A 25,888-nucleotide genomic window follows, 5' to 3' on the forward strand; every position below is an offset into this window, starting at 1 on the left:
TGGGGCAGCTGGAGACTGCTCAGAGACAACCTGGCCCGGATGGCTCTTGTTGGCTGCTCAGCCCCAGCCCTCCCGGCCTCTCCTTGCAGGGCCCCATTCCATCCCCTGCCCAGCTCGGGGCCCCCGCGCTGGACTCACTCCGGTGCGTCGCTGCTGTTCTGGCACTGGGGAGCCCGGAATGGGCCCAGTCCCCCCGGTGTGGTCTTCCCAGTGCCACAGCGTCGGGCAGAGTCCCTCCCCTCATCCCACTGACTGCCCTCTTGCCAGTACAGCCCAGCACGGGCTGTTCGTGCTGGGGGAGGCTGGGAAGATCCTCACCCCTCCCTGGTTCGAAGCCCTGCAGCCAGCAAAAGCGTTTCTTCCTTTTCTTCCAGCTCTCTGCCGATGCGTGCGTTCCCAGTCCAGACCTGCGCATCCTGAGGATGAAGGCAGGGCAAAGGGGATGGCTGTCCCTGCAGCCGTCACTACCTTTGCGGCTGTCGGGACTTCTCTGCTAAAGCAGCTGCAAGACCATGAGGTGAGGCGGTGGGGGGTGAGGGCTCCCTTTCCCCTTCCTCGCCTGGCACTCTCCCTCTGACCTCCGCCATCCCCCATCCTCAGGAATGATTTTCTAGGCTCCTGCAAGGCCTTTTACCCTGGTGGAGCCGATCTCCCTGTCTGGCTCTCTGCTAGTGTCAGAGGTGCCACGGAAGATCTTGCCGTTCCCCGTGGCTGTCCTGACCGATGCCTGCAGCTCGTGCCTCATGCCCAAGGCACACAGATGATCTGGGGGGCAGCCGGTCTCCCTGGGAACGAGGGCAAAGCAAGTCTCGTCACTCCCCTTTGTGGTCTGTCCCCAGGGTGACCGAGTGGAGACATACCGAGAGCTGGAGAGCGTCTTGCAGGGAGACGATGGCTGTTTGACGAGCGGTGTCGTGAACCGCCTGATAGCAGAGGTGTCCAGTGACATGCGAGCAGCCCAGGTGAGCTTGTTCTCTTTCAAGGCACCAAAGCGGCCTGCCTATGCCCCTGTTTTTTGGGGAAATACAGAGCAGCGCAGAGATGTTCCTCGGTCATTCAGACCCAGTGGTGGTCCTAAGGGAGAAGCTCTGGGGACTAATGGGGGCATTACAGAGAATTTGAAGAGGGGACACAGAAAGCTGTGCAGAGAGGTGGACTCGGGGTTGTTTCTAAATGAGCGAGAGCTGAGTTCAAGCTCAAGGTTATTTCTCCTGCCTTGAGGGAGCGCCATGGGAACCCACGAGTTCCACGGAGAGGCCCCGGGGGGGTCTCCTGGCATCTCCGCAGAGAGGGAGAGGAGGCAGTAGCACAGGGCTGCGCTGAGGCGGCAGACACCCGGCCCGAGCACAGCTGCCCTGAGGCGTCTTGCAGGGGAGACAGGGTCATTCAGCCTGTCCGAGTGCCTCAGCCTTTTTCTTGGGAGTGTTTAACCTGTGGCGCTTTTTCAGGGTGTGACAGATGATGTGAAGACGGCCGCTAGCGATGTCCTGGTGGCTCTGGCCCGCTCCCACTTCCACTTTGTCATGTCCGAGCTCCAGAGCCACCTGAAGGTCATGGGGAAGGTCCCTGATGAGACTGTGCTCCTCACCTTGGGCAAAATGGCCTGCAGCTACGGTATGGCACTCTCGGCATCCTGGTTTGGGGAGGGGTCTGTGATAACGGGGAGAAGGGATCCTCCCCCTTCCTAAATGTTTTGTGTTGAACTGGGGGCTATGAAGTTGCCGTGCCTCCTTGCTCCGTGCCAGGGCCGGCTGGCAGCTCTGCCTTACCAGCCCAGTCCCGGTTCCTGGAGGGTAGGAGCACATTGGAGGCAAACCCGTGGGGTCTCTTGCCCCCCGCTGTCCTCCCCATTTCCCCAAAGGGCTTTCCTGTGTCCTCCTTGGGGAAGGCAGCCCTCCACACACCCTCTGGCTTGTCCCGCGTAGCCCAGCAGCCCCAGCCTTGCCAGCAATCGACCCCAGCCTCCCGTGTCTCTCACTGACCCTCTCGGTCCCTCTGTCCCTGTCTTCTCTGCAGCTCTGTGGTGCATCCCCTTTGTGGGAATGACACTGCTCGCCCTGCGCACCATGCTGAGCCGGGTGGGGAGTGGCCGGATCCTGCGCGCCATCTGCAGTGGTGAGTGTCAGCTCCCTGGCCAGGGCCCAGGGGCAGGGGCTGGGGTGGCCTTTGATGCCTCCGTGTGATCTCAGAGGGAACGTGGTGGGTGTCAGCCCGCAGCGAGGTCAGGCCTTGGTGATCCCAAAGTGCTGTGAGTGTGCAGAAGGAGCGGGGGAAGCCTGGGAGGTTCCTGTGTGCAGGACGTGGCAGTGCTGCGTGGAGGAACTCCAGGGTCCCTTCCCATGGCTTCTGTTCCCCTGCTTTCCTCTGGGGTTTAAAGCCCCTGCACTGAAAGGGCGAGTATGTGGGAAGGGAAGGGCAGCGGCTGCAGTGGAAAATGCTGGAGGGGAACAGGGCATTGAGGAGGAAAAGGTGCGACGGGGAGAAGGAGAGAAACAGTGGGGTGATTGAATCCAGATACCTCAAGAGCACGGCTTGTCCTTGGATCCAGCTCTGGTCCTAGGCTGAGCCCTGCCGAGCCTGGGACTGCCCTTAAAGCAGGCTTGGGCGAGGGTGCAAGGAACCTTCCTTGCTGCAGACTCTCAGGTGCTCCCTTGTCCTTTCTCCTGGTGCAGTTCTGGAGCAATGGTCAAAAGGGGTCAATACCTACTTCTGCAACCGGGAGCAATGTCCCTTCCCTCGCAACGGGAAAGCGCAGCTCTGTGAAGACATTTACCCGGTCTTCCGTTACGCGGTGGTAAATTGGCTGGGCTGCGAGGAGGAAGAGGTGAGAAGTGCTGCTTTCCACGCCTGGGGCCGCAGCAGGGATGTCCACGTCAGTGGGTCCGTCTGTGCCCGGTGGGGTGCGAGCAGAGGCGGGCAGGGAAGGGAAGCGATCTGGGTGAGAAAGCACCCCAAGCCGGGAGCCTGCCAGCACATTGCCTGGGGCTGGAGGCTCCCTGGAGGGAAGCAGCCAAGTCCTGGGGCCTTTCTGCAGGGAGGGCTGGGGTACCAGCATGGGGAAATGCTCTCTCTCCTCTGGAGCGAGCCCTTCTCCTGCAGGGCAGAAGGGAAAGGGAAACCCCTCCCAGTGGGAAGGGCAGACTGGTGTCCAGGGGATGCTGAGCGCTAGGCAGACCTTCAGCCCTCCAAGCAGAGCCTCTCCCTTCCCTGTCCAGGACAAGCAGGCTGTCCTTGGGGCGGTGGCTGCCATGATGGGGGTCCTTCTGCATGAGGAGCAGCACCGAGAGCATGCCTGGGAGCAGCTCCTCTGGCTCCTGCACCAATATCAGGAGGTCCGAGACACCTCTCGGGTCACCAAGGTGAGAAGTCGCGTCGGGCCCGGCATGGCTGCTGGGGTGGGCCTGAGCGAGTGGCACAAGGCACTGGGGAGCTGTGGGGTGCCAGGGGGAGCTGGGCAGCCCTTAGAGAAGGAACAGGGAGAGCAGAGGAGGCCTGAGGCTTCCTGGGCTCTTTGGGCAAGAAAAGAGCAATGCCGGGGGGGGCGGGCAGGAGGGAGCCAAGAGTCCCCGAGGCTCATCTTCTCAGGAAGGGAGGCATTGGCACCTCCCTGGAGCTCTGTGTGCGGGAAGAGCTTTGCCCTAATGCCCAGGGCCACGTCCCGTCCCATCCAGTGAGGGGCGAGGTCTGACGAGTGGGAAGTGGTGGGAAACTGAGTTGTCAACACCGGGCTCTCTTCAGAGGAAAGAGACCCTCCCGATGCTGCTCTGAGGGGAGGGCAAACAAGAAGCCCCATGCAGGAGGGTTTGGGCTTTTCCCTGGGAGGTGGTGTTAGGGACTCCCCTTATCCCACATGTGCTGCGTTTCTCCCTTCCCAAGTGACTTTCGGTGGCTTTAGCCTCCTCTTCCTCCCCCGTTCTCTTGTAGAGCCTCATCTATGTCCTGGAGACGCTGGAGGGAGTTCAGACCCCAATCCCACAGGGCATGGCTGTTGCCATCAGCACGGCTGTGCACCGCCAGGTAAGGGGAGCCTGCGCCCTGCCACCGGCCTGGGGCCTGCACACCTGATTGCCGTGGAGGGGAAAGACCTGCCAGCTGGCAGGGAAGGGAAAGGCAGGACAGGGCAGGGCAGGGCATCCCTCCGCCAGGATTTGTGAGCTGGGTGCCACGTGGGTGCCACGTAGGTGCCTTAAGGCTGCAGGAGGCCTGATCCTGGCGGTTTGGAACGGGTCCAAGGGGCAGCCCGGTTCCCACAGCGATTTCCCTCTCAGCCAAGTCACAGGAGGACTCTGGGAGAGGAGGGCAGAGAGCACCGTCTCTTTTCAGTCCCCCTCAACGCTGACGCTAGTTTCTTTAAAACGGACCTTGTTCCCACAGCTCTCTGAGGTGACCAAAGAGCCTGGCCCGGCCCATAAGGCAGTGCTGTCCCGCTGCATCATTCTGCAGGGTAAGGAGAGGAGACTGGGCGATGCCCCGCCGTGCCATGGCAGCTCTCTCCCAGAGAGACCTCGGCGGTCGGCGGCAGCTGCCTGCTAATGCAGAACGCGATTTCTTCCCTGCAGCCCACATGTGCCCTGAGGAGACAGTCATGTTTCTGCACTCCCAGCTGAGTGGTGGGAGCGAGGCCGGCCGTGTGGCAGCCCTGGGCCTGCTGGGAGCGCTGGCCCACTCTGACGGTCAGTGCCATGGGCCAGAGACACGAGGCAGGGGTTGGGGCTACTGGGCTGAGAGCAGAAACGGGCTGAAAGTGGTACACCTGCACCCAAAAGGAGCTGCAAAGAGCAGGTCCCCCAGCTGAGCTGACGCCCTGTGACAGGGCTCGAGCTCTCCCCCGGCAGTTAGAAATGGTGGCACACCAAGGACGATGCTCCAAGCTCAGTAACACGGGTGGGCTGATGGGTGAGCGGGCGGGCTGGCACGCGCAGGAGCTGCTTGTACCCATGCCATTTCTCTCATGCTCTCTGTTACCATAGCTTTCAGTCCCTATAAAATTGCTGTGCCTCTAGAAACAGAGTTGCTCTGGGTGTGCCGCTGCCTCCTGTGAAGTCAGTCAGGCCCCGCTTTTCTGTCCCACTGGTGTATGAAAAGCTTGGAAGCTTCAAGGGATCCCTTCTGCCATCGGGGCTCTGCCTCAATGCACACTCTCTGTATCTCTTCCAGCACCTGCAACAAGAGAGAAGCTGCCCCAGGTGGTGGAGGCCGTGCGGTCGGTGTGCAACGACCCCAGTGCCCCGGTGAGCTGGTTTGGGAAGGGGCGGTGCTGCCAGGGCAGGCAGAGAAACCCTTTCCCTCGGGGCAGAGCCTGGCAAGGCCATAGCAGGAAGCAGCGGTTTGGGGTCTGACCTAGATGACCATTCCCTTTCCCCACTTCCTCGTGCTCCCCAGAGAGCTGATGGCAAGAGGTGCCGCTGCTGCTGGCGTGGGCAGGGCTGGGGTGCCTGAGGAAGCGCCGGCACGTTGCCCAGGTGGTGGGTGATGGCTCCTCACCGGGGAGAGCTGGCAGAGCAGAGTGGGGAGGTCATTGTGCTCTGCAGGGCAGATGCACGTCCAGCCTGGTGCTAAAGCCCATTCCTGAACCCAGGAGCAAAAGCTTCTGCCGTGCCCTTGTCATCCCTCCGCGAGCTACAAAGGCTGCCCCCAAGTGAAGGCAGCTTCCCTTTGGGTTTTGAACAGGAGGGTCGTAACCACACTCTCCCCCTGGCAGGTGCGGAGGGCAGTTCTGGAGTTCATCAGGGAGCTGCTCAGCTCCGGCTCCCAGAGCTGCTGGGCATGGGATGTGGTGGGGCACATCTTCAACGAGTTCAGCCGGACCTCAGGCAGACTGGTAAGGGCAGAGTGGGACACCCGGGGCTTCGGCGGGTGCCTGGACTGTGCTGAGAGCTCCTGCAGGCATCCTTGACCATGGAGAGCTCCATGCTGCAGGGCCATCAGCACCGGCACTGCCATCGGAGCGGCCTCCAAACGGCCATTCCTCCTCGTGGGTGTCTGTGCTGATGTTGGTGGAGATGTCAGTGGATGACGTGGGTTTGCACCTGGGCGTGCCACCCAGGACTGCGGGGCTGCCTGCATGCCCGACGGGCTGAGCTGTGTCCACAGGCACCTGCAGCAAAGCCGTCTTGCAAAGGGAGGGGCCTTGTAGGGACAGGACATCCTCCAGCCAATGCAGACAGGTGGGCCTGGCTAGAGGAGCTTTCTGTGGTGTTCTCGTGCTCTGGCCCTCCAAAGCACGCCCTGCCCATCCGATAGCAGTCTGGGGACCCGTGTCCCTTCTGGCAAGGGGACAGGCCATTTGGCGGTCCCTTTGGTGAGTGTTTCCAGCTGGGCGCCCAGGAGATGAAGGCTGGGGATGGCCGAGCCTCCTGCTGACTTGCCGAGGATCTTCCCTCTGGCTGGAGCTTCCTTCCAGCCAGGGGATCTGTGTGCGTCGCTTTGCTCCGGGGCTCGGGGAGGCTCTGCTTTGGGAGCAGGGCGAAGGAAAGGGCTTCTGCATTCTCCTCCACATCCGTTGGGCTGGGCGTGCCGCTGCCAGGGCTGGCGCCGAGCACGCCCTGCTGAAGGGCACGTTCCTCACCTGTTTTGGTGGCACAACAGCAGCATTTGGGCCCTGGGGGACTGTGCAGACAAGCAGCGTCTCTCTCTGCTCCCAGGCTTGCCAGTCCTTCCCAGGGTCCGGGAACTGGTCCCCGAGCTGGGTCCGGCTGTCCTTGTCCTCTGCTCCCAGCAGGTTGGCGCAGCAGCACTGGTGGGACCGTGCCTGAGCCTCGTCGGTTGGGAGCTGAGAGTAACGGGGGTTTTGCCAACTCTGTCTTACAGGTGGCAGGAGGCCTTTTTGCCTGGGAAACCCCGGAGGAAGGAGCTCTTCAAGCCCTGTGCGTGGACATTCTGGGCTCGCTGGATGTCTCTCTGAGAGGGATGGCCAAAGTAAGTTGCCCTCTGCCCTGCTGCTGTGGTCACTTCTTGCCTTCAGGGCATTTTTCGTTGCGCTTCCTCATGCCCTGAACCTCTCCCCTCACGTGCGCTGAATCAGCACACAAGGCTCAGGGAAACGCAGACCATCCTTTTTGTCTTCGAGCTGAGTGGAAGTGCCAGTGTGGCGAATTGCCTGGTTCTTCTCTGCAGCTCCTGTGGCCGAGGCTGCTGCAGTATGTGGTGCCAGCCCAGTACAGCGGCATGCTGATCCCGCTCTCCCGCTGTCTCCAAGCCCTGGCTGAGAGACGGGAGAGAGCAGGATGCGAAGAAGAAGAGGAGGAGCCTGATGCCGTGGACTCCCAGGAGCAAGGTAGGAGCCCCAGTGAGTGCTGCTGGGTTTGGCTGGGTGCCGGGCCAGTCTGTGTTTACACGTGCCCTGCCAGCCCTGAGCAGGAGCCCAGGAGAACCAAAGGCTCTGCTGCTGGGCACGAGGGACTCTTCCCTGCATTGCCTCTCGCCTGGCGCAGAGGCCTGGCTCTCCTGCTCGCAGCGTGCTCCTGGTGAGCCGGGGCTCGTTCCTGGCCATGCTGGAGCTGACTTCATCTCATGCTGGGCAGCCCTTGGGAGTCCCCCCCGAGGCCAGCGCTGTGGCAGCGCAGCTGCTCTCAGCCCTCAGCCCTCTGCGGGGGCAAGGGAGGTGCGAGGGGCAGGGCATGGCAGGGGCTCGTCGGTCACCCAGCCTTTCTTCTTCCCCGCAGCCCAGCTGCCGACTCCCCAGGCCCTGCTGGCTCGACTGCTGGTGAGTAACGGGGCTCTGAGGAGAGAGCTTTTCTGGCCAGGGGTGGTGGGAGAGCCTGGGGCAGAGGTGCTTTTGAGGCCAGTGCCAGGAGCCCGCAAGGAGAAGGCAGTGCGCCTGAACCTTCCTGGGCCCGTCGGGGATCCCACTCCTTTCTCGGGGCCAGCAGCACCCTGGGTGAAGCCATTGGATGCCCGCTGCTGGCCGGAGTGGCGCCGAGCTCCCAAGCTCCCTCCCGGGAGAAGCTGCAGCTCTGGCGGCAGGAGTGACCCTTCTCTCCTGCTCTCACCTAGGTGGTGGCGGCAGCTCCTCACAAGAGCGGCGAACGTGCAGTCACTGCATTGCAGCTGCTGCAGGCCCTCCACGGCAGGATCCACAGAGCCTTGGGGGCGGCGTGGGCGACCGAGATCCCCCTCCTGCTGCAGTACTTGGAAGGTAAAGCGCGGGAGGGGAGGGAGAGGCTATGGGGACAGAGAAGGGGCAGGGCAGCTTTCCAGTGTGACGGAGGGGAATTGTCCCCAGCTCCCCAGCACTTGCTCTGCTGCCTTTCCCCTCCCAGGGAGCCAGCACTGAGGCTGGGGGCAGCCGTTGATGTCCCCTAGGAGGGCAGGTCTTGGTGGCACCCCCATGTCCTGGCTGGGATGGTGTCTGGGGCAGGGACAGGACTGGTGCTCCTGGAGGAGGTGCAGCCCCTGGCTTTGGAGGGCCGAGTCCCCAGGCCAGGCCAGGTTTGCAGCATCTGTCCTTGGCAATAGCCTGGGAGGAGGGCTGCAAATGGGCAGAAAGTGGTGGGTCATTCAGGAGAAAATGTGTGTTGCCGGTGCGTGCTGGCACTCAGTGGTCGGCGTTGTTCTGGGAGCTGCAGTCAAGCAGTGGGGATCAGCTGCGGTCAGTGCGTCCTTCCCCAACTTGAATGCAGTGGCTCTGACAAACGCCCCTGGGCTCCCTCCTGTGTCTTTGGCCTCACAAGGGCTTTGGCGCAGGTGCTTCTAGGGCCTTTCTAGCCTGATGGCCTGGGACTTTTGGGAGGTCTGACCGCAGAGGAGACCACTGGGCTCTTCTTTGGTGTGAGCTTAAATAGCAGCAAGGGCTTTTGCTTCCTCTTGCTTTCTAGGAAAAACCGAGATCTCCCTGGACTCTGCAGAGTGGGAGCACCGTCTGCTTAAGGTATCGCATGCTTGGGGGAGAAGAGGGAGCAAACAAAATTGTGGGAGGAAGCTTGGGGCTGCCTGTGTAGGCACCAGGAGGTGGGGGCACCTCCTGAGCACCCTGCACCTCCCCCCACAGTAGGTGCCTGCCTGCTCAGAGGAGCTGCTCTCTGCACATGTGCCACGGCTGATGGCTAATGCCCTCTAACGCTGTGGCACACGCCTTAGCACTGCCTCCTCCTCCACATCTGGCGTGCCAGGGGGTCTCGCCTGAGGTGTTAGGAGAAGAGGGAGGCTGGAGAAAAGAGGGTTGGGTGGGGCAGGGGAAGAGACTGCCGTTCCCGGCAGCTCTCCCCCAGCAGTGTCCCGGGACATGTGAGTGTGGAAAGGGTCCTGGCCAAGGGCAGGGGAACACTCGGCTTCCTCTCCTGTTCCCCACAGTTCCTACAAGCGTCACTGGAGCCCATCAAGGACAAGGCTTGGACCGTGGGCCTGAGCCAGGAGCTGAGCCAGCAGCTGGGCAGCTCTGCCCCTGGTTCCTGGGAGAAGGTGTGTCTCCTGCCCCGTGCTGGGGCTGGGGCTGGTGCCGGTGCTCTGCCCATGCAGGCGGTTTTCACTGCTTCCCCTTCCTTCACCCCCAAAGGCACTTCCTCCTGGGCTGCTCCAGTGGCTGGCTACAGCCTGGCACCACGGCTGGCCTCGCCTGCTCCCAGGGGCGGTCGGGTCCACCTGGGGCCAGCCCTCTCCTGACAGGTCGAGCCGTGACCGCATCTCGGGCTCGGCCTCTTCTCTTTCAGCTTTTCCTGTACAAGGCTCTTGGGACAGCACTGGCAGCTTGTCAGGACCTCAGACACGTCCAAGAGCAGGTGCTGAGGTTCCTTCAGGAGACAAACCCTGTGGAGCTGTCTGAGGCCCAGGTGAGGTGATGCTCATGTCCTGAGCATCCCCTGCCTGTTCCTGGGGGAGAGGGAGGGCTGCTCCAGACCTCCTTGATTTCCCCGTTGCTGCCATTCCCCCCTTGCTGCAACGTCCTGCCTGGCCGTTGTCACTGGCCGCAGCTGAGTGCCTGGGCTGGAGCCGACTCCCTGTTTCTCTGTGGTTGCAGGGAATGATTTTTGTTGTGTCCCACGCTGCCAAGAGCCACTTCCACCTGGTCTTGGACACAGTGACGATGTTCACCGCCGCTTTCACTAGAGACTGGTTTTATCAGACTTCCATGGGCTGGAAGGTAAAGGATCCAGGGTTTTGCTGTTTGGCTTTCCTTTTTTGGCCTTATTTCCACTTCTACACCTGCAGCAGCCAAACCGTGGCAGCTGTGTTTAGATAAGCCCTCTTGTAAGAGCTCCCTGAGACCTGTGTTTCAGAGGGGATGTCCTGGCATTGGGGCCCCTGAGGTGTCATTGGAAAGGACGGAGTTTGACACCTCGTGGATCAGAGCCGGCCGGCTGGGGCAGCTGCAGCAGTTGCTTGCATGCAGCCACGTTGCCCGTGACTTAACTTCAGCAGGAGCTGGCAAGAAGGGGGTGGGCATGGTGCGACACTCTGCCCCTTCCCCAAAGCTGAGGGCTGGGAGCAGGAGCCTGGTGAGGTCTCGCTGGCTCTGCCCCCCACCTGGGGGCCACGGGGAAGCCTTTCAGGGCAGGGCAGGGCCCTGCAGAGAGAGCGGTGCAGCCTGGCCTGGGCGGTGGGCAGACTGGGCTGATCTGCCCACTGGCACGCGTAGGCTGCGCGTCTCTAAGCAGGACCGTGACAGGCTATTTCAGATACCTTTCCACAGAAAGCTTCCAGACAGCTCCCCAACCCCTCAAATCAGTGGTAAAACCACCAGCAGTGTGTGTGATGCTGGCTGCACCCTCCTCCTCAGTCCATGCGAGAACCCACGCTGTGGGATGGGAACAGCTCCCGGCCCCAGAGCTCGCAGCTTGAGGAGTAGCTTGGGGAGCTGCTGGGAGGTGCCCAGGTGAACGAGGAGCTGGTGAGGGTGCAGGGCAGCGGCCTGCCGCAGGAGCCTGCGGGAGTCCTGGAGCTGATGTCTTGGGGCATCTCTGTCGACACAGATACAGCGGCGGCAGAACACGGGGAGAGCCCAGGCCACTTGCGCTGCTCTCATGCGCACCTACAGCGGCATTGCGCTGCGTGCCCCCAAGGAGCAGCTGCTCACCTGCGTGGATAAAGAAATCATGGGCAACATCCTGCGGCTCTCCAGAGCCAAACAGAGGGTAGGAGCGTGGGGCGTGCAGGGGCAGGGATGCCTGGGTGCCCTCGCTCCAGCCCCTCAGGGCTGGGGCATACCGAGATGGACGGTCTCTTTCTAAAGATCCCCCAAGGAAGGGTTTGTCCTCAACGTCCAGACCCCAAACCCCCACGGGTTCCATGCTCCTCTTCCCTGCCTCAGCCCTTCAAAGAGTTCAAGGGGTGCTTTGCTCTCTTTGGCCTCAGGACTTGCAGCTCAAGCTTGCCTTGGTGCAGAGCATCACTGAGGTCAGCAGCGCCATCCGGGCTGTGGGCGACTGCGGCAGCTTTGAGCTCTCCTTGAAGCAGGAGGCGACGCGGACCCTGCTGGTGAGTGCCTGTAGCCGGGGCAGTCACACGGGGGAGTTTTGGGCTGTGCCATGAGGCTGCTTTCCCCAGAGGCACAATGGTCTCTCGGCTTCATGCGAGCTCCTGGAGCTGTGTCCCGAGCTGGTGGGGCCCTTGGGCGCTGGTGCTGGGTGGCTATGGCTGGGGAGCAGGGTCCCTCCTGCGGTGCCTTTGGGGATCCATGGGGGTGACGGGGCAGGGCCTGTCAGTGGAGCCTGTCCCCGGGGGAGGCGGGAGGGCTGTCCCGTGCCCCTGCCCACTGCCAACTGTGCGCTTGTCTCTCTGGGACTTGCAGGACTGGATAAAGGGGGAGCCCTGGGACTCCCTGGTGTATGGAGTGTTTCAGGCCCTGGAGGAGTTGAGGTGAGGTCTGTTCCCCGGGCTCCGGGGGCTCCCAGTGTGTCCCAGCCCCAGTGACCTTGAGCGTGGAGCCGGGAGCTGCTGGGGCTGTGGAGTGGGAGGGTGTTCCCCATTTCGGGTGTCTCCCGATGGAAGGGAGCCTCAGGGGTTCCTTAACCTGGGTGTGGGGGTTGCCTGCTGCCTGGGAGGAGGCAGGAATTGCTGGAGCTGAAGGCAGTGCTCGCTGGCATGGGCTGGGGATGTTGGATTTGGGGCCCTCGATTAGGAGGAACCCAGCTATGGTTTGAGCCACTCTGGAGAGGGCTAGTAAATCCCCTTTCTGTTTTCTCTTCCTTTTTCCTCTGGCCAGCAAGCTGAGGCCACCTCTGAGCAGGGAGGAAAGTCGCAACCTGCTGTCAGTGTGCTGCCAGAGTGTCTTGTCCTACCCTTCCAAGGAGCGGATGAACAAGGGAAGGAAGACAGTGAGGGCAGCTGTGAACGTGCAGGTACCCACCGGCCAGTGCCTGCCCACCTCTGGGTCAGGATCCCACCTCAGTGCGCCCTGGCAGCCCCCGTGATGCAGAACCTCAGCTCTCCTTTCCTCCTTTCAGCTTCTGCACAGGAGAGGCATGGAAGATCTGGGCCATCTCATAGAAAGCCTTCTGGAGGCAGAGGCCACCTCTGCCTGTTTTGACGATGTGGTCCACGTGAGTAGCCATGGGGCAACAGGGAAAGCGTCACAGGGGCAGGGAATCAAGGCCTTAGAGGGTGATAGGAGGTGGATACCTTTCCTATGGGAAAGTGGGGCTTTGGCTCCTCGCTCTGAGGCTGTGTGTCTGGCTGGGGCCAGGGCCTGAGCTGGGGGACAGGAGCGCCCGGCCACTGTGGCCTCAGGACAGGCAGAGAAGTGGGTCCTGCCAGAGGGAAAGCCAAGAGCCAGCCCTGAGCTGGGCGAGAGCAGCCTGGGGGAAGGCTGGAGTGGGGAGACGCTGGCAGGGAAGCAACACCTGGCTCAGGGCAGAGGCAGCTGGAGAGAGCAAGGCGGTGGAGGCAGCAGTGCCAGTGCTCGGTGGGGCTGGGGGCTGTGCCGGGAAGGGGCCAGAGAAGGAGGGAGAGGGAGAGGGATCTCAGGGAGAGAAAGATGCCTGTTGCGAGAGAGATGCACCCTGCCTCAGGTCCTGAAGGGCTGGCTCACCTCAGCCCAAGAATGGGAGCGGGAGAGAGCCCTGCGGGTTTGCGCCCACGTGCTGGGAGCTTGCAAGGAGCGGTTTGAGCTCATGGTGAGTAGGGACCCCCCGTGTGCCCCGGTGCCCCCTCCCCACCATTCATGGCCCCGGAAGGGAGCCCTGCCTGGCCAGGTGCTGGGTTTCAGGGCTCCTGGGATTATGGGGCAGCCCTCCTGCCTGCCCCTCTGCCCGGTCGCTGCTCAGGGAGCAGGACGGGCGGTAGGGGCCAGTGGGTGCTGGGGCTGCCTGCGACCCTTTTCCTGCCGCTCTCCCCTGCAGCGAGGACATCCTTGCAAGCAGTTTGGCTCTCTGGTGGGCCTGCTGGGGACTCTGACCAGCGGCTGCCTGGCCGCATCCTGCCAGAGGGCATGGGTCTGCCTTGGCTACCTTCTCCAAATGCAAGGTGAGGAGAGCGGGCGCTTCCCAGCCTTGCTCAGCCTGATCCTCCCTCCCTTCCTGGCTTGGCACCACCGGGATCCTGCAGGGCCAGGCCCCATCCCCAGGAGGGAAGGGGGAGGCAATGTGCTCCGCTGGTTTTGTGCCCCCACCCTGTTAACTCTCTGCCTCCCCGGCCATCTCAGGAAGGATCCCTGGGAAAGGGTTGCTGAGTCCCACCTCCTTGGGGCACGTGTGATGTTGGGTGGTCAGGGCCATCCCCACTGCTGTCTGAGAGCAGGATGTTGTCACTAGCGCTGGGGACTGTCCCCCTCCATGTCTGTCCCCCTCCACGTTCCAGGGAAGACAGAGGGTGGTCAGACAGCTTGCTCGGATGAGGTCCCTGACGTTTCAGAGGGTGCCTCCCCCCTTGCTCCCTGCCCTGAGCCTGGGGAGACAGGCAGCTACCCAGGCAGTGTCTCCAAACTCATCCCTGCCAGGGAAGAAGTCTCCTGCCGAGCACAAGAGAGGAAACCAATTTGCTGCCCAGAGCAAACTGGGCAGGGAGGAGGGATCTGAGCTGCAGGCCCGGAGCGTGCTGCAAAGGGTTGTGTTTGAACCCTTTCCTCTTCAGGCAGCAGGGTCTGCCTGTGCTGAGGAAGTCACAGGGAGGTTTCCCGCCTCCCAGAGATGATGGTGGCCTGTGCGGGAATAGGGGACACAGCTGCTGGGAGCAGAGGCCAGTGGCTGCTGAAACCCTGAAGCCCCAGCAAACAGTTCAAGGAGGAAGAGGGGTCTTTCCAGCCCGGGATTTGTCAGCCGTTTATCAGGCTCAGGAAATCCTGCTGCACTGAGTTCAGGAGGGCCCTGGGTTTCCCTGTGGCCTTCACTGCCGCCACTTGGGTTCTCCTGGCCCCTCTCAGTATCTGGGGCCAAAGGCTGGGTTTCTGGGTTTCTGCAGACGTGACTCCTCTTTTCTCCTGGTGTTTGTTCCAGCCAAGACCATGAAGGTGGTGCCTCAGGCAGATGAGATCAGGTGCCTGTGTGAGGAGCCGAACAGCCCAGACACCAAGACTCTGGCAGACAGCTGTGCCACAATAGCAAAGGTAACTGGCCCCAAAACAATGGCGTGGGGGCCCAGCTCCCGGACTCCTGCACGTCTCCCTGCTCCCCTCCAGAGTCTCTTGCTGTCTCCAGAGCGAGCTGTCCAGGACGGCTGTTGTTAGCAAGTAGCAGGAGGCTTTGAGACAAGACTGTCCTTTAGGCATGCTGGAGCAGATACTCTGTGTGTGTGTGTGTGTGTGTGTGTGTGAGAGAGAGAGAGAGTGCTCTTGTCAGAATACAGATTTGGTATATAAGCAAACAACATGGCGGGGAGACACTTCCAAATCAGTTACCTGCACCAGGTGTAAACAGCACTGTATGCACAGCGGGAGGATCAAGTGCTTGCCCCCTCCATGACTGCCAAACTAACAGTCCTGTCAAGTTTCCTTTCCTTTCTGAATGGCTGGAGCAGAGCTGTGACGCGGTCTCTCCTGTTCCCGACTTCTCTCCAGGCTGTTTGCAAATGCATCCCTCCAGCACAGGCCACGGACTTTCTGACTGCTCTCCTGGACAGCTTCCTGCGTGTCAGACCCACGTGTGTGAAGGCAGTGTGGAAGTGGGTGTTCGTCTTCCTGGTGGAATGCAGAAAGGAAATACTCCAGGAGGTGAAGGAGAACTTTTTTTCCATTTGACTTTGTCTTTTCTCCTGTTGGCTGTTGCACTACATACAGGTGCCCGTGTGCTGAGCTGAGGGGCTACTGATGGGTCTGAGTCGTGCATTAGCAACTGCTGCTGGCGTCTGCTCCAGCTGGTGACAAGGATATGGGCACTTCTTGTCCAAAGTGTCCCGTTGGTCCAGGTCCTTCCCACGAGTGAGGCAGTTATCACTGGGAGGCACCAACCTTGCCGTTCCTCCCCTTCCTCTGGGGTCGCTGTCAGTCCTCCCTGCCCTGGGACCCATTTCTTTCTTCACTGGTCCCCAATTCCCTCTACTCGGAGCTTTGCTGGGCACGCTAGGTTTTCCACAGGTTGGATACTTGTTCATTGCTCTTACTGCTTTCCCCGACTGTGGTGTTACCCAGCCCGCGAGGTGCTCGTCCCTTAGCGACCAGTTGCTGTCCATTTGTAGCCTGGGAGCCTCTGGCCTCATGCTGTGCCTGCCCTTTCAAGGCCTCTGTTCTCCTCCACTCGCGCTCTGCTGCGCCCCACTTGGGCTCTAGGGCTCTAGGGCTGGCGCAGCTCACTCAGCCCAGGCTAACTCCCCAGTGTGGCTGTCTGCCGCTGACAGAGGTTGTTCACAGTGACGGCAACCACGGGTTGCAGCTCACAGGATCGTGCCCAGCTGAGCTAAAGCTCACCCAGCTGTTAGGTGGCTGCTGTTTACAGCCAGGGCAGGGCGTCCCTGTGCCGTCCCTGCAGAGCCCGTGGCCGCTCCAAGCAGCGGGAGCACCGCAGCCGTGGGCTGCGGGGTCACCCCTTGCTGCTTCCCCAGGCGCAGAGCAGGTTGTGTCTGCCCCACGGGCCAGAGGCAGGCAGCTGTGGGAGAAGCTGGGATCTTCCACAGGATGAGGGACCTGGCTGCCTATTTGTCCTTGTCATGGCCACAGCTTCTAGCTGTGAAAGGCTCAAACAAACACCCCTTCCTTTGGGGGAAGGTCCTTTGTGCGGGGAAGGGGCTGGCGCTTTGGGAAAGGAGGGTAGAGGCAAGGAAAAGTGTCCCTGGAGAACTGGCTTCCCCGGGAAGGAGTCACGTGCTCTTACACAGGCCTTGCAAGGCCTCTTCAGGGTTTTGAAGAGCGCGTGTGGTTTTGCTCTTGCATTGCTACAGACACATGGGGAGAGTTATTCAGGTGTTGGGTGTGCAATGTGTCCGTGTCCTCTGTGTGCACACAGGGCACACAGCTGCTCATACGGTTGGGCCCAGGCACATGCAGTGACTGAGGCTTTGCGTGTGAGTGCGTGCATGTGTGCGTGTGTGTGCACACAGACGTGCAACTGCCAAGAGCACGCTCAGCTCCGGACGTGAGCCAGGGTCAGGCAGGGGGTGAGGTTTCGAGCTAGATCTGGACTCTGTGTCAAGGGAGCAGGCATTGCTCGTGTGCTGAATGACTGTGTCTGGGCCCCGCAGGAGGGGGTAAAGGATGCACCGAGCCCTTCTTTCTCCTCTTCTTCCATTCAGGTGCCAAAAATCCTGAACACCCTTTACAGCTCCATGCAGCAGAGCACCCACAGGCCCTTCTCTCTCCATGCGGTGTTTCTCCTCACCCGCTTTCACCGGGAGCCTGTGATCAGCAGTCTCCTCCAGAAAGGTCTGCCCATGGACAGGTACGTGCACTATCCACTTCCCCCACTGTAGTCAAAGAGAGACCCTGCAGCTTGCTTGCACCAGGGGGGTCCGGTTAAGCAGCAGGTCCTTTTTCTGCCTGAACTGTCTTGAGTGTTGCAAGACTGCGTGCTTGTGTCTCTGCTGTGAGTGGGGGGTTGTAAGCCCCATTGCAGACAAGGAGAAGGTCTGAGGGCGCTGCAGGACTGCAAGGATACGGGCTCATGGGTGAATGTCTGTTCCCTTGCAGTGACACGGTGGAGCTGTGGAGGAGCCTGGGGAGGAGCATCTTTGGGATTCAGGTCCTGAGGTGCTTAGTGGAGAAACTGAACAGAGCAGGAAACGACCGCCTGGGTTGTAAGCGGCCCAACCGTCAGACTGCTCTGGAGACTCTGACGGTATGTTCAATGGCAGACACATTTCTGCAGCTTTGCATCTGCTTTCTAACTCATACTCTGGCACGAGGGAGTCAGGTGCCCTTTGCGGATGCCCGTGGAGACTGCCAGGGTGCTGTGCTGGGCCGGCCTCAAGGAGTGTGGGGAGCCGGGACAGTTTTGTGCTCCTGAGCCACAGGGCTGTCACAGAAGTGACAATTGTGGCGAGTAACCCCCCCGCCCCAGGCAGGCCGGGGAACCCGGCTGGTGGGAAGAGGCCCTGCCTGAACAGGTGGTTCTTGGTCATGTTTCTCTGTAGATCACCCGTGCCATCTCCGAGGTGGTGCTTGCTCTGAGGAGCACAGAGGAGCTCAAGCAACTGCTTCCCCACCTCCTTCCCAGCCTCCTGAGGTGGGTCAGTGAAACGCTGGGCGAGGAGAGGCTGCTTTCCCCCGTGAGCAGCTGGAGAAGGCTGTTCCTCGAGGGCCGGGTCCTTGAGGAGAAGCCCTGCAGGTAAGGAGCTGAAGGGGCCGGCGGAGGGGTTGGCTTCAGTTCCCCTTTCCAAGACATGTGCGTTCGTGGGGCTGTGGGAGCACTTTGCCTGCCCCGCTTCCTAGATGTGCAAACCGGTCGTCGTGGTTGGTTTTACTTCTGCTCCTTCATGGAGAAATTCCAGCTCCCAGGCAAGAAGGTCTTACGCGGCTCGTACTGCGGACGGCTGTCATCTTGCCTCCTGCATACCCTTGCATGCACGATAGCATTGCACTCCTTCAACAGACCCGCGCTGTGGGGAGCATGGCTCTCACGGGCGCTGGTGTCATTCTTCGCAAAATGCTGGTGGGAAGAGGTATTAGGTGTTGCCTTGGTTATCGAGCATGGAGTCAGTCTAGGGACGTGGGTTTTCTTCTGCTTCAGTGGGTTTGGGGCACAAAGAAAATGCCAGTGCCGTTAGCTGCAGTCTTGAAGGCTATGGAGCATCATTTCAGGGGTAGTTAGCTCTGCTAAAGATAAATCTTCCCCTGATCTGTTGTGATTTGAGATTTCTTTGGTTTTGTGGTGGTGCTGGTTTTTTGATTGGCTTTGTTTTGTTTGACTGTGTTTTTATTTGTTTTGTGTTTTGTTTCTTTTGCCAGGCTTTTCCTTTTGGCTTTAGAGTTGGTGCTAGGCAGATGCATGGCAGACAAATGGATGCGGCTGCTCATGAATCGGGCAGTGTGGGCTCGCCTGGAAGACCCCCTGGCTCACCCTGAGGGGGTGTGTCTCCTGACCAGGTAAGAGCCCCAGGGAAATGGCTGCTGGGACCCTTCTGGCATGCCTGTCCTCAGCTGAAGAATAGTGCCGGCATCAGTGCAAGTGAATTTTGGAGACCTGGCCTGTGGCCGTCCTGGGTAACTCTGTGTCCCTTGCTTGTGCTCCCTTGTGCAGCGTCCTGCTCCAGGCTGGGCTCGCATCACCCTGTCTGGTGCAGAGCCTCTTGCCATGGCTGGGTTCCCGCTCAGTTAACCTGCAGGTGACAGCTAGAGCTTTCTTTGCTGAGGTAAGGTGGCGGGGGGGAGGAAGGGTTCAGAGGGGTTTTACTGAGATACTGCTGCTTGGGATGTCTTTTTTTGTGGGAAGATCCCTGGGGAAAGGGTCCCTGCAGTGGGGCGGTCAGGGGAACGCCCGGCTGGGACCAGGTCCCCATGGCACTGCCTGTGTCATTCCAGCTCTCTCGGGACGGCAGTACGGCAAGGAGCCATGCGTGAGGCAGGCACTGGAAGAGTCCCTCTGCAATACCTGGCCGCAGCCAGCACCAAGGAGTTAATTAAATAAAGCTCATCACAAAATGCCTAGGGGGAAGCATATCTTTTTTTTCCCTGATGGCATCCTCGTGGTTGGTGGGACCACGTGTGGGTTACACAGAGGCTGGGGGCTGCCAGCTGCGTGGCCCCTCTCAGATCTTCCCGGGCTGGGGATAACAGAGTCACGCCGGGACAGACCCCAGAGCAGGGGTCTCCACACAGGTCTCTCCACACAGGGAGCCCACCAGCAGAGATGTGGTTTCGACCCTCAGGCTGTTGTGCACACTGCGAGCCCTTGCGAGCCTCTGGTCCCCTGTCCTGGGGGTCCCACACCATATGTGTGATCCAAACTGAAGACTCCGCAAAGTTTGCTCAAACACAACCCGTGCTCCCGCCTTGCACAGTCATGTTCCTTGACAGAGGTGAGGATGGAGCTGTAAGAGGGAGTCGAGCCCCTTCCTGGGTTGAACACCACGCTGAGAGGGGGTCCTGCTGTGGAAGGGGCACCAGCAAGGGACAAGGGGCCGGGGCCGGGGGTTGCCCCGGGCACCTGCAGTGCTGAGGGCTCCGGCAGTCCTGGGAGCTGAGTGTGCCAGGCATGGGGCAAGCGGCTGAGCTGGAGGTGCTCCAGCGGCAGGCATTTGTATGACGTGGGCTCGGAGGGAGCCGTCCTGCCCCACCGCTGCAGGGGGTCGGTCCCAGGCACATGTGAGTCCTGGCTCCCTGCACATCGGGCTTTGCACTCTCCTCAAATGGTCTGAGCCTCCTCCCAACCCCACAGAGCTTCTCAGCCCTGCCGGTAACTCCTATTTCCCCCCGACTTGCTGCTTGCACGGACCAGGCACGTTTGTTCAGCGGCATCTCCTGAAAGAAAGCAAAGGACCAAGAAGCCAGAGACACGGGGAGAGAGGTCCCTGCAGAGTGGAGTCCCTGGAGAGAAATGTCTTTGGGGGAGGTTTCTCATGTCAGGCCAGGCCAGGAGAAGCGATGAAACTGTGGACTGGGAAGGCTCCAGGAGGCAATAGCTCGAAGGGGCCGAGCTCTGCCTGCTAGCCTGCTTTATTAGCTCTCCTGACAGCGGTAACAACAGCAACAGCAACCACAACAGCTGCTGAAGACAGGCTGTTTACAGAGCATAGTCTCCTCTGAGCAAACACAAGCATAACTCTTGACACCTCGCTTCCCCCAAGCAGCCCCCTCCCGCCCCGCTCCTGGGAGAGGAACAAGCTCTGGGCCGGGTGGGGGGCTGGAGGGAAGCCTGTGATGCTGGCCGGGAGCTCCCAGGGGCCCCGTGACCCCAGGGGCCCCAGGCCAGCATGGCCCCAATCCTGTGGCCGTGGTCTCCCAGGGCACGGCCAGGCTGCACTGACCCATTGTGCCACACCACCTCTGTGGGAGGTGAGGGGTCCCCAGGCACTCCCTGTGCATGGAGGGCTGGGGGGGCCCAGGCTCTTGGGGTGCTGGGACCCAGAGATTGGGCTGTGGGACGTTGCCTGCTCTGGGAGCAGAACAGGCACCCCGGGCGGCTCGCTCACGTGTGGCTGTCCCTGTTGCTGCTCTCAAAACTTCAATCAAAAATCCCTCCAGAGGCCAGGACAAACCCCACTTCAGTTGTGGTGCCCCCCCAATGGCCAACAGATTTCCCTGCCTTCCCACCACGGTCTGACCCCGCCACCCTGAGCCCCAAGGAGCAGAGACGGGTGAGGGCTTTCCAGCAAGGAAGGAGGGGTGAGAGGGGAAGTTTGCTCATCCAAGGGCTGAAGGAAGGCTCTGGGACGCACGGGGGCTTCCCCACGCCTTGCACCCCAAGGTGAAAGGCCAGGGGCAGAGCACAGCTGGGGCCAGAGGAGCACAGCTGGAGCTGGGGCTGCCTGACTTAGTCAGGGAGGGAGGGAGGGAAGGCTGTGGGGAGGGATGTCCATGACTTTTTCTGGGAATGCTGTCTCAGAGCCCAGCCAGAACTAGGGCCATGCCTCCCCACGCTCCTTTGCCTAAACTTCCCACCCTTTGATACAGCTCCTTGATGCTACCAGCTGGTTTCCAAGGCTGGGCCTGGCAGAGGAGGGAGGAGAGTTGGGGTCGGCCCTTTTTGGCTCCTCAGGCTAGAGAATGACATCCTTAGCTGCATCAAGAGGGCAGGCGCGGCGAGAGGGATGATACTGGAACAATCGAGGTTGGAGAGGTGTCCAAGCTCAAGCTCTGCAAGCAAGACCAAAGCAAGCCCTGCCTCTGGTGACTCGGCTTCCCAGATCACCATGGGATGGAAGGGGACCCTCTGCTGAGGAGCTCTCATGGACAGATGTCCCCACCACAGACATGTACAACTCCTCCAAGGGTCACTCCGGGAGCCTCAGTAGAAGGCAGAGGCAGCCCTAGGCAGCACTTGGACTTGAGGGACAGTTCCTCTCCCCAGGGGGAGGTGCCAGCCAAGGAGCCTTTTCCTAAGGGAGCTGGACAGACCATGGAGGCTGTTACATAAGAAAAAGCTCCAACGTGAAGATGGCTTCCAAGACCTGCGCAAGAGAACTTGACCGACAGTGACCTGCCCTGTGCAAGAGGGTCTGCTCGTAGAAGAAACCAGACCAAACCGGCTGAAAGTGGCAAAGTTGCAACAAAATAGTGCAAACTCTGCTAATAAGTATGCATTAAGCACGCTTGCACGGGGGGTCGCGTGAAGAAATACTCAAAAGCGCATGGTAACAAGCGGTGTCATGGCCAAAGCCAATAGGTTATGTAAACTGTAAAAATGAATATCTGAGTAGTCTTAAAACTGTATATAAGGAATGAAGTGTAACATGGGGTCCCTTTGGGCTCCCAGCCGAGAGGCACCTTAATGCCGGCAATAAAAGCTAGTGTGTACTTCTGCTGCCTTCTTTCCGGTACCTGTGCACAAGCTAGGGGAAAAGAAGAAAATGTGAGCAAGTCCTTTTTGCTAACGATTTGGCGACCCAGGTGGGACTCTGTGGGTTTCCGACCTGGTGAGTGTAGCTACCACATACAACACAGCTGGCGCTGGGTGAGTTCACCCCATTGTCCTTGCGGGGTCCGTGTTCACCGGGAAGGTACTGAAACCGGGGGCAGCGTAAGTCATGGGGGGTTCAATAGGTAAGGAAAAACGGGGTTCGCCGCTGGCAGAAATTCTGCAAAACTGGAAGAAAACTGATGGTACTTCAGGACTCACTAAAGCTCGAAAGCTCGAGCCATAGTTCTCTGCCAGGATGAGGGGCCAGCTGAAACTCGGGAGGAGATGCCGTTCGAGCAGTGGCCCCTGGAAGGTTCGTCTGATATGAGCAAGCTGACTTTCCTGCATCAACGCTTGGAGGATCAGAAACCTTAGCAAATGAACTACTGCTCTTAGCAAATGAACTACTGCTCTGTCTGGGATAACTGGGCTTTTAAACAACCAGGCGGATACGGGGATTTGGCTAAGGTAAGACAGATGGTAACGCACCCAATGCCGGGTGACTCAAAGTCTAAACCCTACCCTCGCTCTGCTTCACCCTGCACCTGCTCCTGCTACTCCTCAGACCCCTACGCTGTACCCGCCGCTTCCTCCTGAAAATCACGCTCCTGCTTTGCAAGCTCCTATGAGCTTGCTAGTGGCTAGTCCGGCTGCAGGAATGCCTGTGGCAGCAGGACAGAAACCACCCCCTCCAATATTACATGCCTATGTTTATCAGCCATGGGCTCCAGGAGATTTGACTCAAGGGGCGCAACAGATGCCCTGGGTACGTGAGGACCCAGAAAAGGTTGCCCAACTCTTCTCTACAATAATAGAGGGACATCACCCCTCTTGGAGGGATGTTCAAGTGCCGTTGCAGCAAATATTTTGGTTGGGAGATAGAGATCGGATTTGGGAAAAAGAGAGAGAATTAGCAAGTCGTGATGGAAACAGACAGCCTTGGCCAAGCGTGGACCCTAATTGGGATTATAAGAATGCAAATGACCGAGCTGCCTGTGAAACAGCTTGCCATAATCTGGTCCTGGCAATAAAGGCTGCAGGACAAACCGGTGTCAACTGGGAAAGAGTTCGGGAAGTGAGGCAAAGATCAGAGGAACACCCGAGCGACTTCGGGAGTCGCTTGCGGCAAGCATTGTTGCGATACGGAGGAAGGACGGAAGGTGACTTTAATGACGAATTGGCAGTGAGTGCATTTGTCCAACAGGCAGCCCCAGACATTCATAAATACTTTGTGAAGCACGCTCCAGGATGGCAGGGGGAAAAAAAATCCACAAAAGATATTGTCTCCGGCAGCGTATGTATATGACGGTAGCTCATAAAGACCAAAGAAAGAAACGGAAAGAAGAAAGTGAGAGGAAGTGAGTATGTTGGCAGTAGCGATGGGAGGAATCCCGCTGACGAGAGGAAGATGAAGGAATAGGAGAAGGGGTGTGGGAACAGCAGAAGCAATGAGAAGAGGACAACTGGACCCAAGTCGTTGCGCACGCTGTAAGAAACCAGGCCACTGGAAGAGAGATTGTCCATTTTGGCCACGAATGACCAGAGGATTTGGGTGGGAATCCCCCTGTTTGGAAGCCGCCAAGCAGAGAAAATGTTGAGGAGCTGGCAGAATTCCCTCAGTACGACTCTCAACAATGACCGGAGGTGGGAGAGCCTGTAACCCTTGCGGCGTGCGAACCACTGGTAGGAGATCGTGCTCAAGTCGTGATAAAAGTCAGTAATCACACTTTAGAATTTCTGATAGACACGGGTGCAACCGACCCTATGCTAAATCAATACTGAGGTGAATTAAGTCAGGAGAAAGTACAAGTGCAGGGAACCGAGGGGCACCCGGTGACACTGGGGATAACAATCCCTTTATTAGTAGAAGTTGGCCCACATGCATTATACCCTCAGTTTGTGATAATGGAAGGCAGTCCAATTAATTTATTGGGGAGGGATTTACTGGAAAAATTGCAGGCAGGAGTTATGTTTGAAAACAGGGGCATAGCGTTGGAACTGCCAGAAGTCATTGCTCAGATAACGATGGCTGAGGACTTCCAAGCGATACCCCAAGAATTGAAAGATGTCCATAAGCCGCCTGGAAAGAAAGAGAGTTTCTAACCATCAGCGCGACACAAAACAGCACATCGAGAACAAAGTTTTGGATCTTCTACATGCTCTAGAAAAAACAAAACAAGTAGCAGTATTACACCATAAAGCCCACCAGCGAGATACTTCTGACCTGACTGAAGGAAACAATCTTGCTGACGGTGCGGCTAAGGCAGCAGCTTTACAACCCTTTGTGGCGGCGTGCTCCCCCCACCCCACCCACCCCCCCGCGTAAGCAACGACCACCAGTGGGGGTCGTTGTGGCTGCATCCAGCTTATGCTGGACTTCGGGAATGGGTGGCAACACAGTGGCCAAGGGCTGCCTGGAGCAGTGACCCAAACGACTTGCTGATATGCAAATACGACTGTAAGTCAATCATCTTACTCCATAAATAGTGGACAGCCCAGGGCCCGTTGAGCTCTCCTGCACGGCGGGATCTCCCCTTGAGTAAGGACGCCTCTCAAGGTTACTCCTCGAGGTTGAGAGGTTCCTTGCCGCAACAGATCCTTGGTAAGTGACTCATAGCACGCTAAACTTTGAAATCTTAGCTAAGTGATATAAAGGATCGGTTGCGCATATATAATCCTTTAGACATAAACCGTTGACCGAGTCTGGGACTACGTTTGCATCCAGCCGCACCCAGACTCCTCTCTGAGAAGGAGTTTAGAAAGCAAGGGGGTCCTTTCTGAACCTCATGACTCAACGGGAGGGTCTCCCTGGCAGTTTTGTCTGACCCTGTCCTCTATGCAGTAAATAATCAAGTGTACCTTGCCATCGAATCTTGTTAAATCACTGTCACGTTTACCATTGAACTTCATTAACTCACACTTTAACTCACTGTTTTCTATCAATAAAGTGTAATTGTTGCTTCTCTCGCTTACCAGTGAAGTGCACTCTCACGCCATCTGCGACAGGCACCCAGGTTTAGTAAGAAGAATTTCTGCTCTGGCCCGGGGCTTAGTCAATGTGCAAATACAGTACTTATCCAGGTATGAAACTGAGGGTATCAGTTGATCCCAGGTGCCACATACACTGCACCTTCTTCCATTGTCTCCTGTCGATGAATTGATTTCCAGTCTCTTCCACCTCATCGCAGCTTAAATAACTGCACTCTGGCTGAGGGCTGACTGGGGGAACTTCTCAGTGCTTTAACTTTGCTTTGGGCTTGGTAGGAGCACGAGGCTTCATCCCTTTGGCTTGGCCCCCAGCAGAAGGTGGGCCAGTGGCAGGTTTCCAAGTGGTTTGGTGGAACTGAGCTTGTACCCCTACCGGAGATTAAAACCCGAAGAAACAAAAACCCAGAGAAACTGTGTTAGGAAGTAGCAGAAAAAAAAACCCTCAGGGATGACCAATGTTTAAGACACAGGGGTTTGGCATTTTGGAGACCAGAGCTCCCAACAGACATGCCTCTTCGAATAGAAACATCCTTTAGCTTTTGATCCTGACGGAACTATTACAGACTGCCCCCATCTCTACTTTGCAGTTGCCTGAAGCATTTGCTTGTCCATGTCCAGTTCGCTTCCATGCTTGCAAATTATGTTTAATCTGCAAAACAGTTAGTACTATAAACTGGCAGCCAAACGCCTCTTCTCTCAAAGACGTGAAAACTGCAGTTAAAGGTGACACAGGTACCATGACAGGCCTTCTGGTCTGGGTTAGGATTCAAAAAGCAGTGTCTTCTGAACCTCTGTTTTCCCACTGCTGCCAACAGCTGGAGAAAGGGTCTGGTTTTGATCAGCTGGATGATCAATGCTAACTACCACGATCCAGTACAGGATGTTACACCTCAGGCTTCAGATTTTGGGCCCAACACAAAGGACTGGATAACCTGCCTCCTGCCATTGGACTGACTGCCGTATGGCACATCCCCTGGCTTCTCAAGCTCTTCCCCAGCAGTCCTCTCCTGGCCACTCTGCTGTAGGCCGCTACATGGTCTCAGGGA

At 58.9% G+C, this 25,888-nt stretch overlaps 1 protein-coding gene across 1 annotated transcript; it reads left to right on the forward strand.

Annotated features, from left to right (window-relative positions):
- The first annotated feature begins 442 nt into the window (after positions 1–442).
- Positions 443–22,229, forward strand: LOC143170209 (maestro heat-like repeat-containing protein family member 2B). The gene is made up of 32 exons (XM_076358303.1): positions 443–517; positions 840–962; positions 1,449–1,614; positions 2,017–2,115; positions 2,673–2,824; positions 3,216–3,359; positions 3,925–4,017; positions 4,375–4,444; positions 4,560–4,673; positions 5,158–5,231; positions 5,702–5,821; positions 6,811–6,918; positions 7,117–7,276; positions 7,665–7,705; positions 7,996–8,137; positions 8,817–8,869; positions 9,292–9,399; positions 9,648–9,767; positions 9,956–10,078; positions 10,908–11,069; positions 11,290–11,412; positions 11,726–11,793; positions 12,140–12,275; positions 12,381–12,476; positions 13,275–13,398; positions 14,367–14,476; positions 16,594–16,739; positions 16,988–17,135; positions 17,431–17,624; positions 18,245–18,382; positions 18,537–18,648; positions 22,110–22,229. Exons 1-32 carry the CDS (start codon positions 443–445, stop codon positions 22,227–22,229), a joined length of 3,762 nt encoding a protein of 1,253 aa, XP_076214418.1.
- Positions 22,230–25,888: the final 3,659 nt, after the last annotated feature.

This window comes from Aptenodytes patagonicus, chromosome 22 (genome assembly GCF_965638725.1).
Source record: "Aptenodytes patagonicus chromosome 22, bAptPat1.pri.cur, whole genome shotgun sequence".
NCBI lineage: Eukaryota > Metazoa > Chordata > Aves > Sphenisciformes > Spheniscidae > Aptenodytes > Aptenodytes patagonicus.

Excerpts from the sequence above, each read along its gene's own strand:
- LOC143170209 (XM_076358303.1), top strand. The coding sequence starts at position 443 with ATGGCTGTCCCTGCAGCCGTCACTACCTTTGCGGCTGTCGGGACTTCT. Across the intron at positions 4,674-5,157 it reads AGCGCTGGCCCACTCTGACG|CACCTGCAACAAGAGAGAAG; the intron begins GTCAGTGCCATG and ends TATCTCTTCCAG. Across the intron at positions 11,794-12,139 it reads CAGGCCCTGGAGGAGTTGAG|CAAGCTGAGGCCACCTCTGA; the intron begins GTGAGGTCTGTT and ends TCCTCTGGCCAG.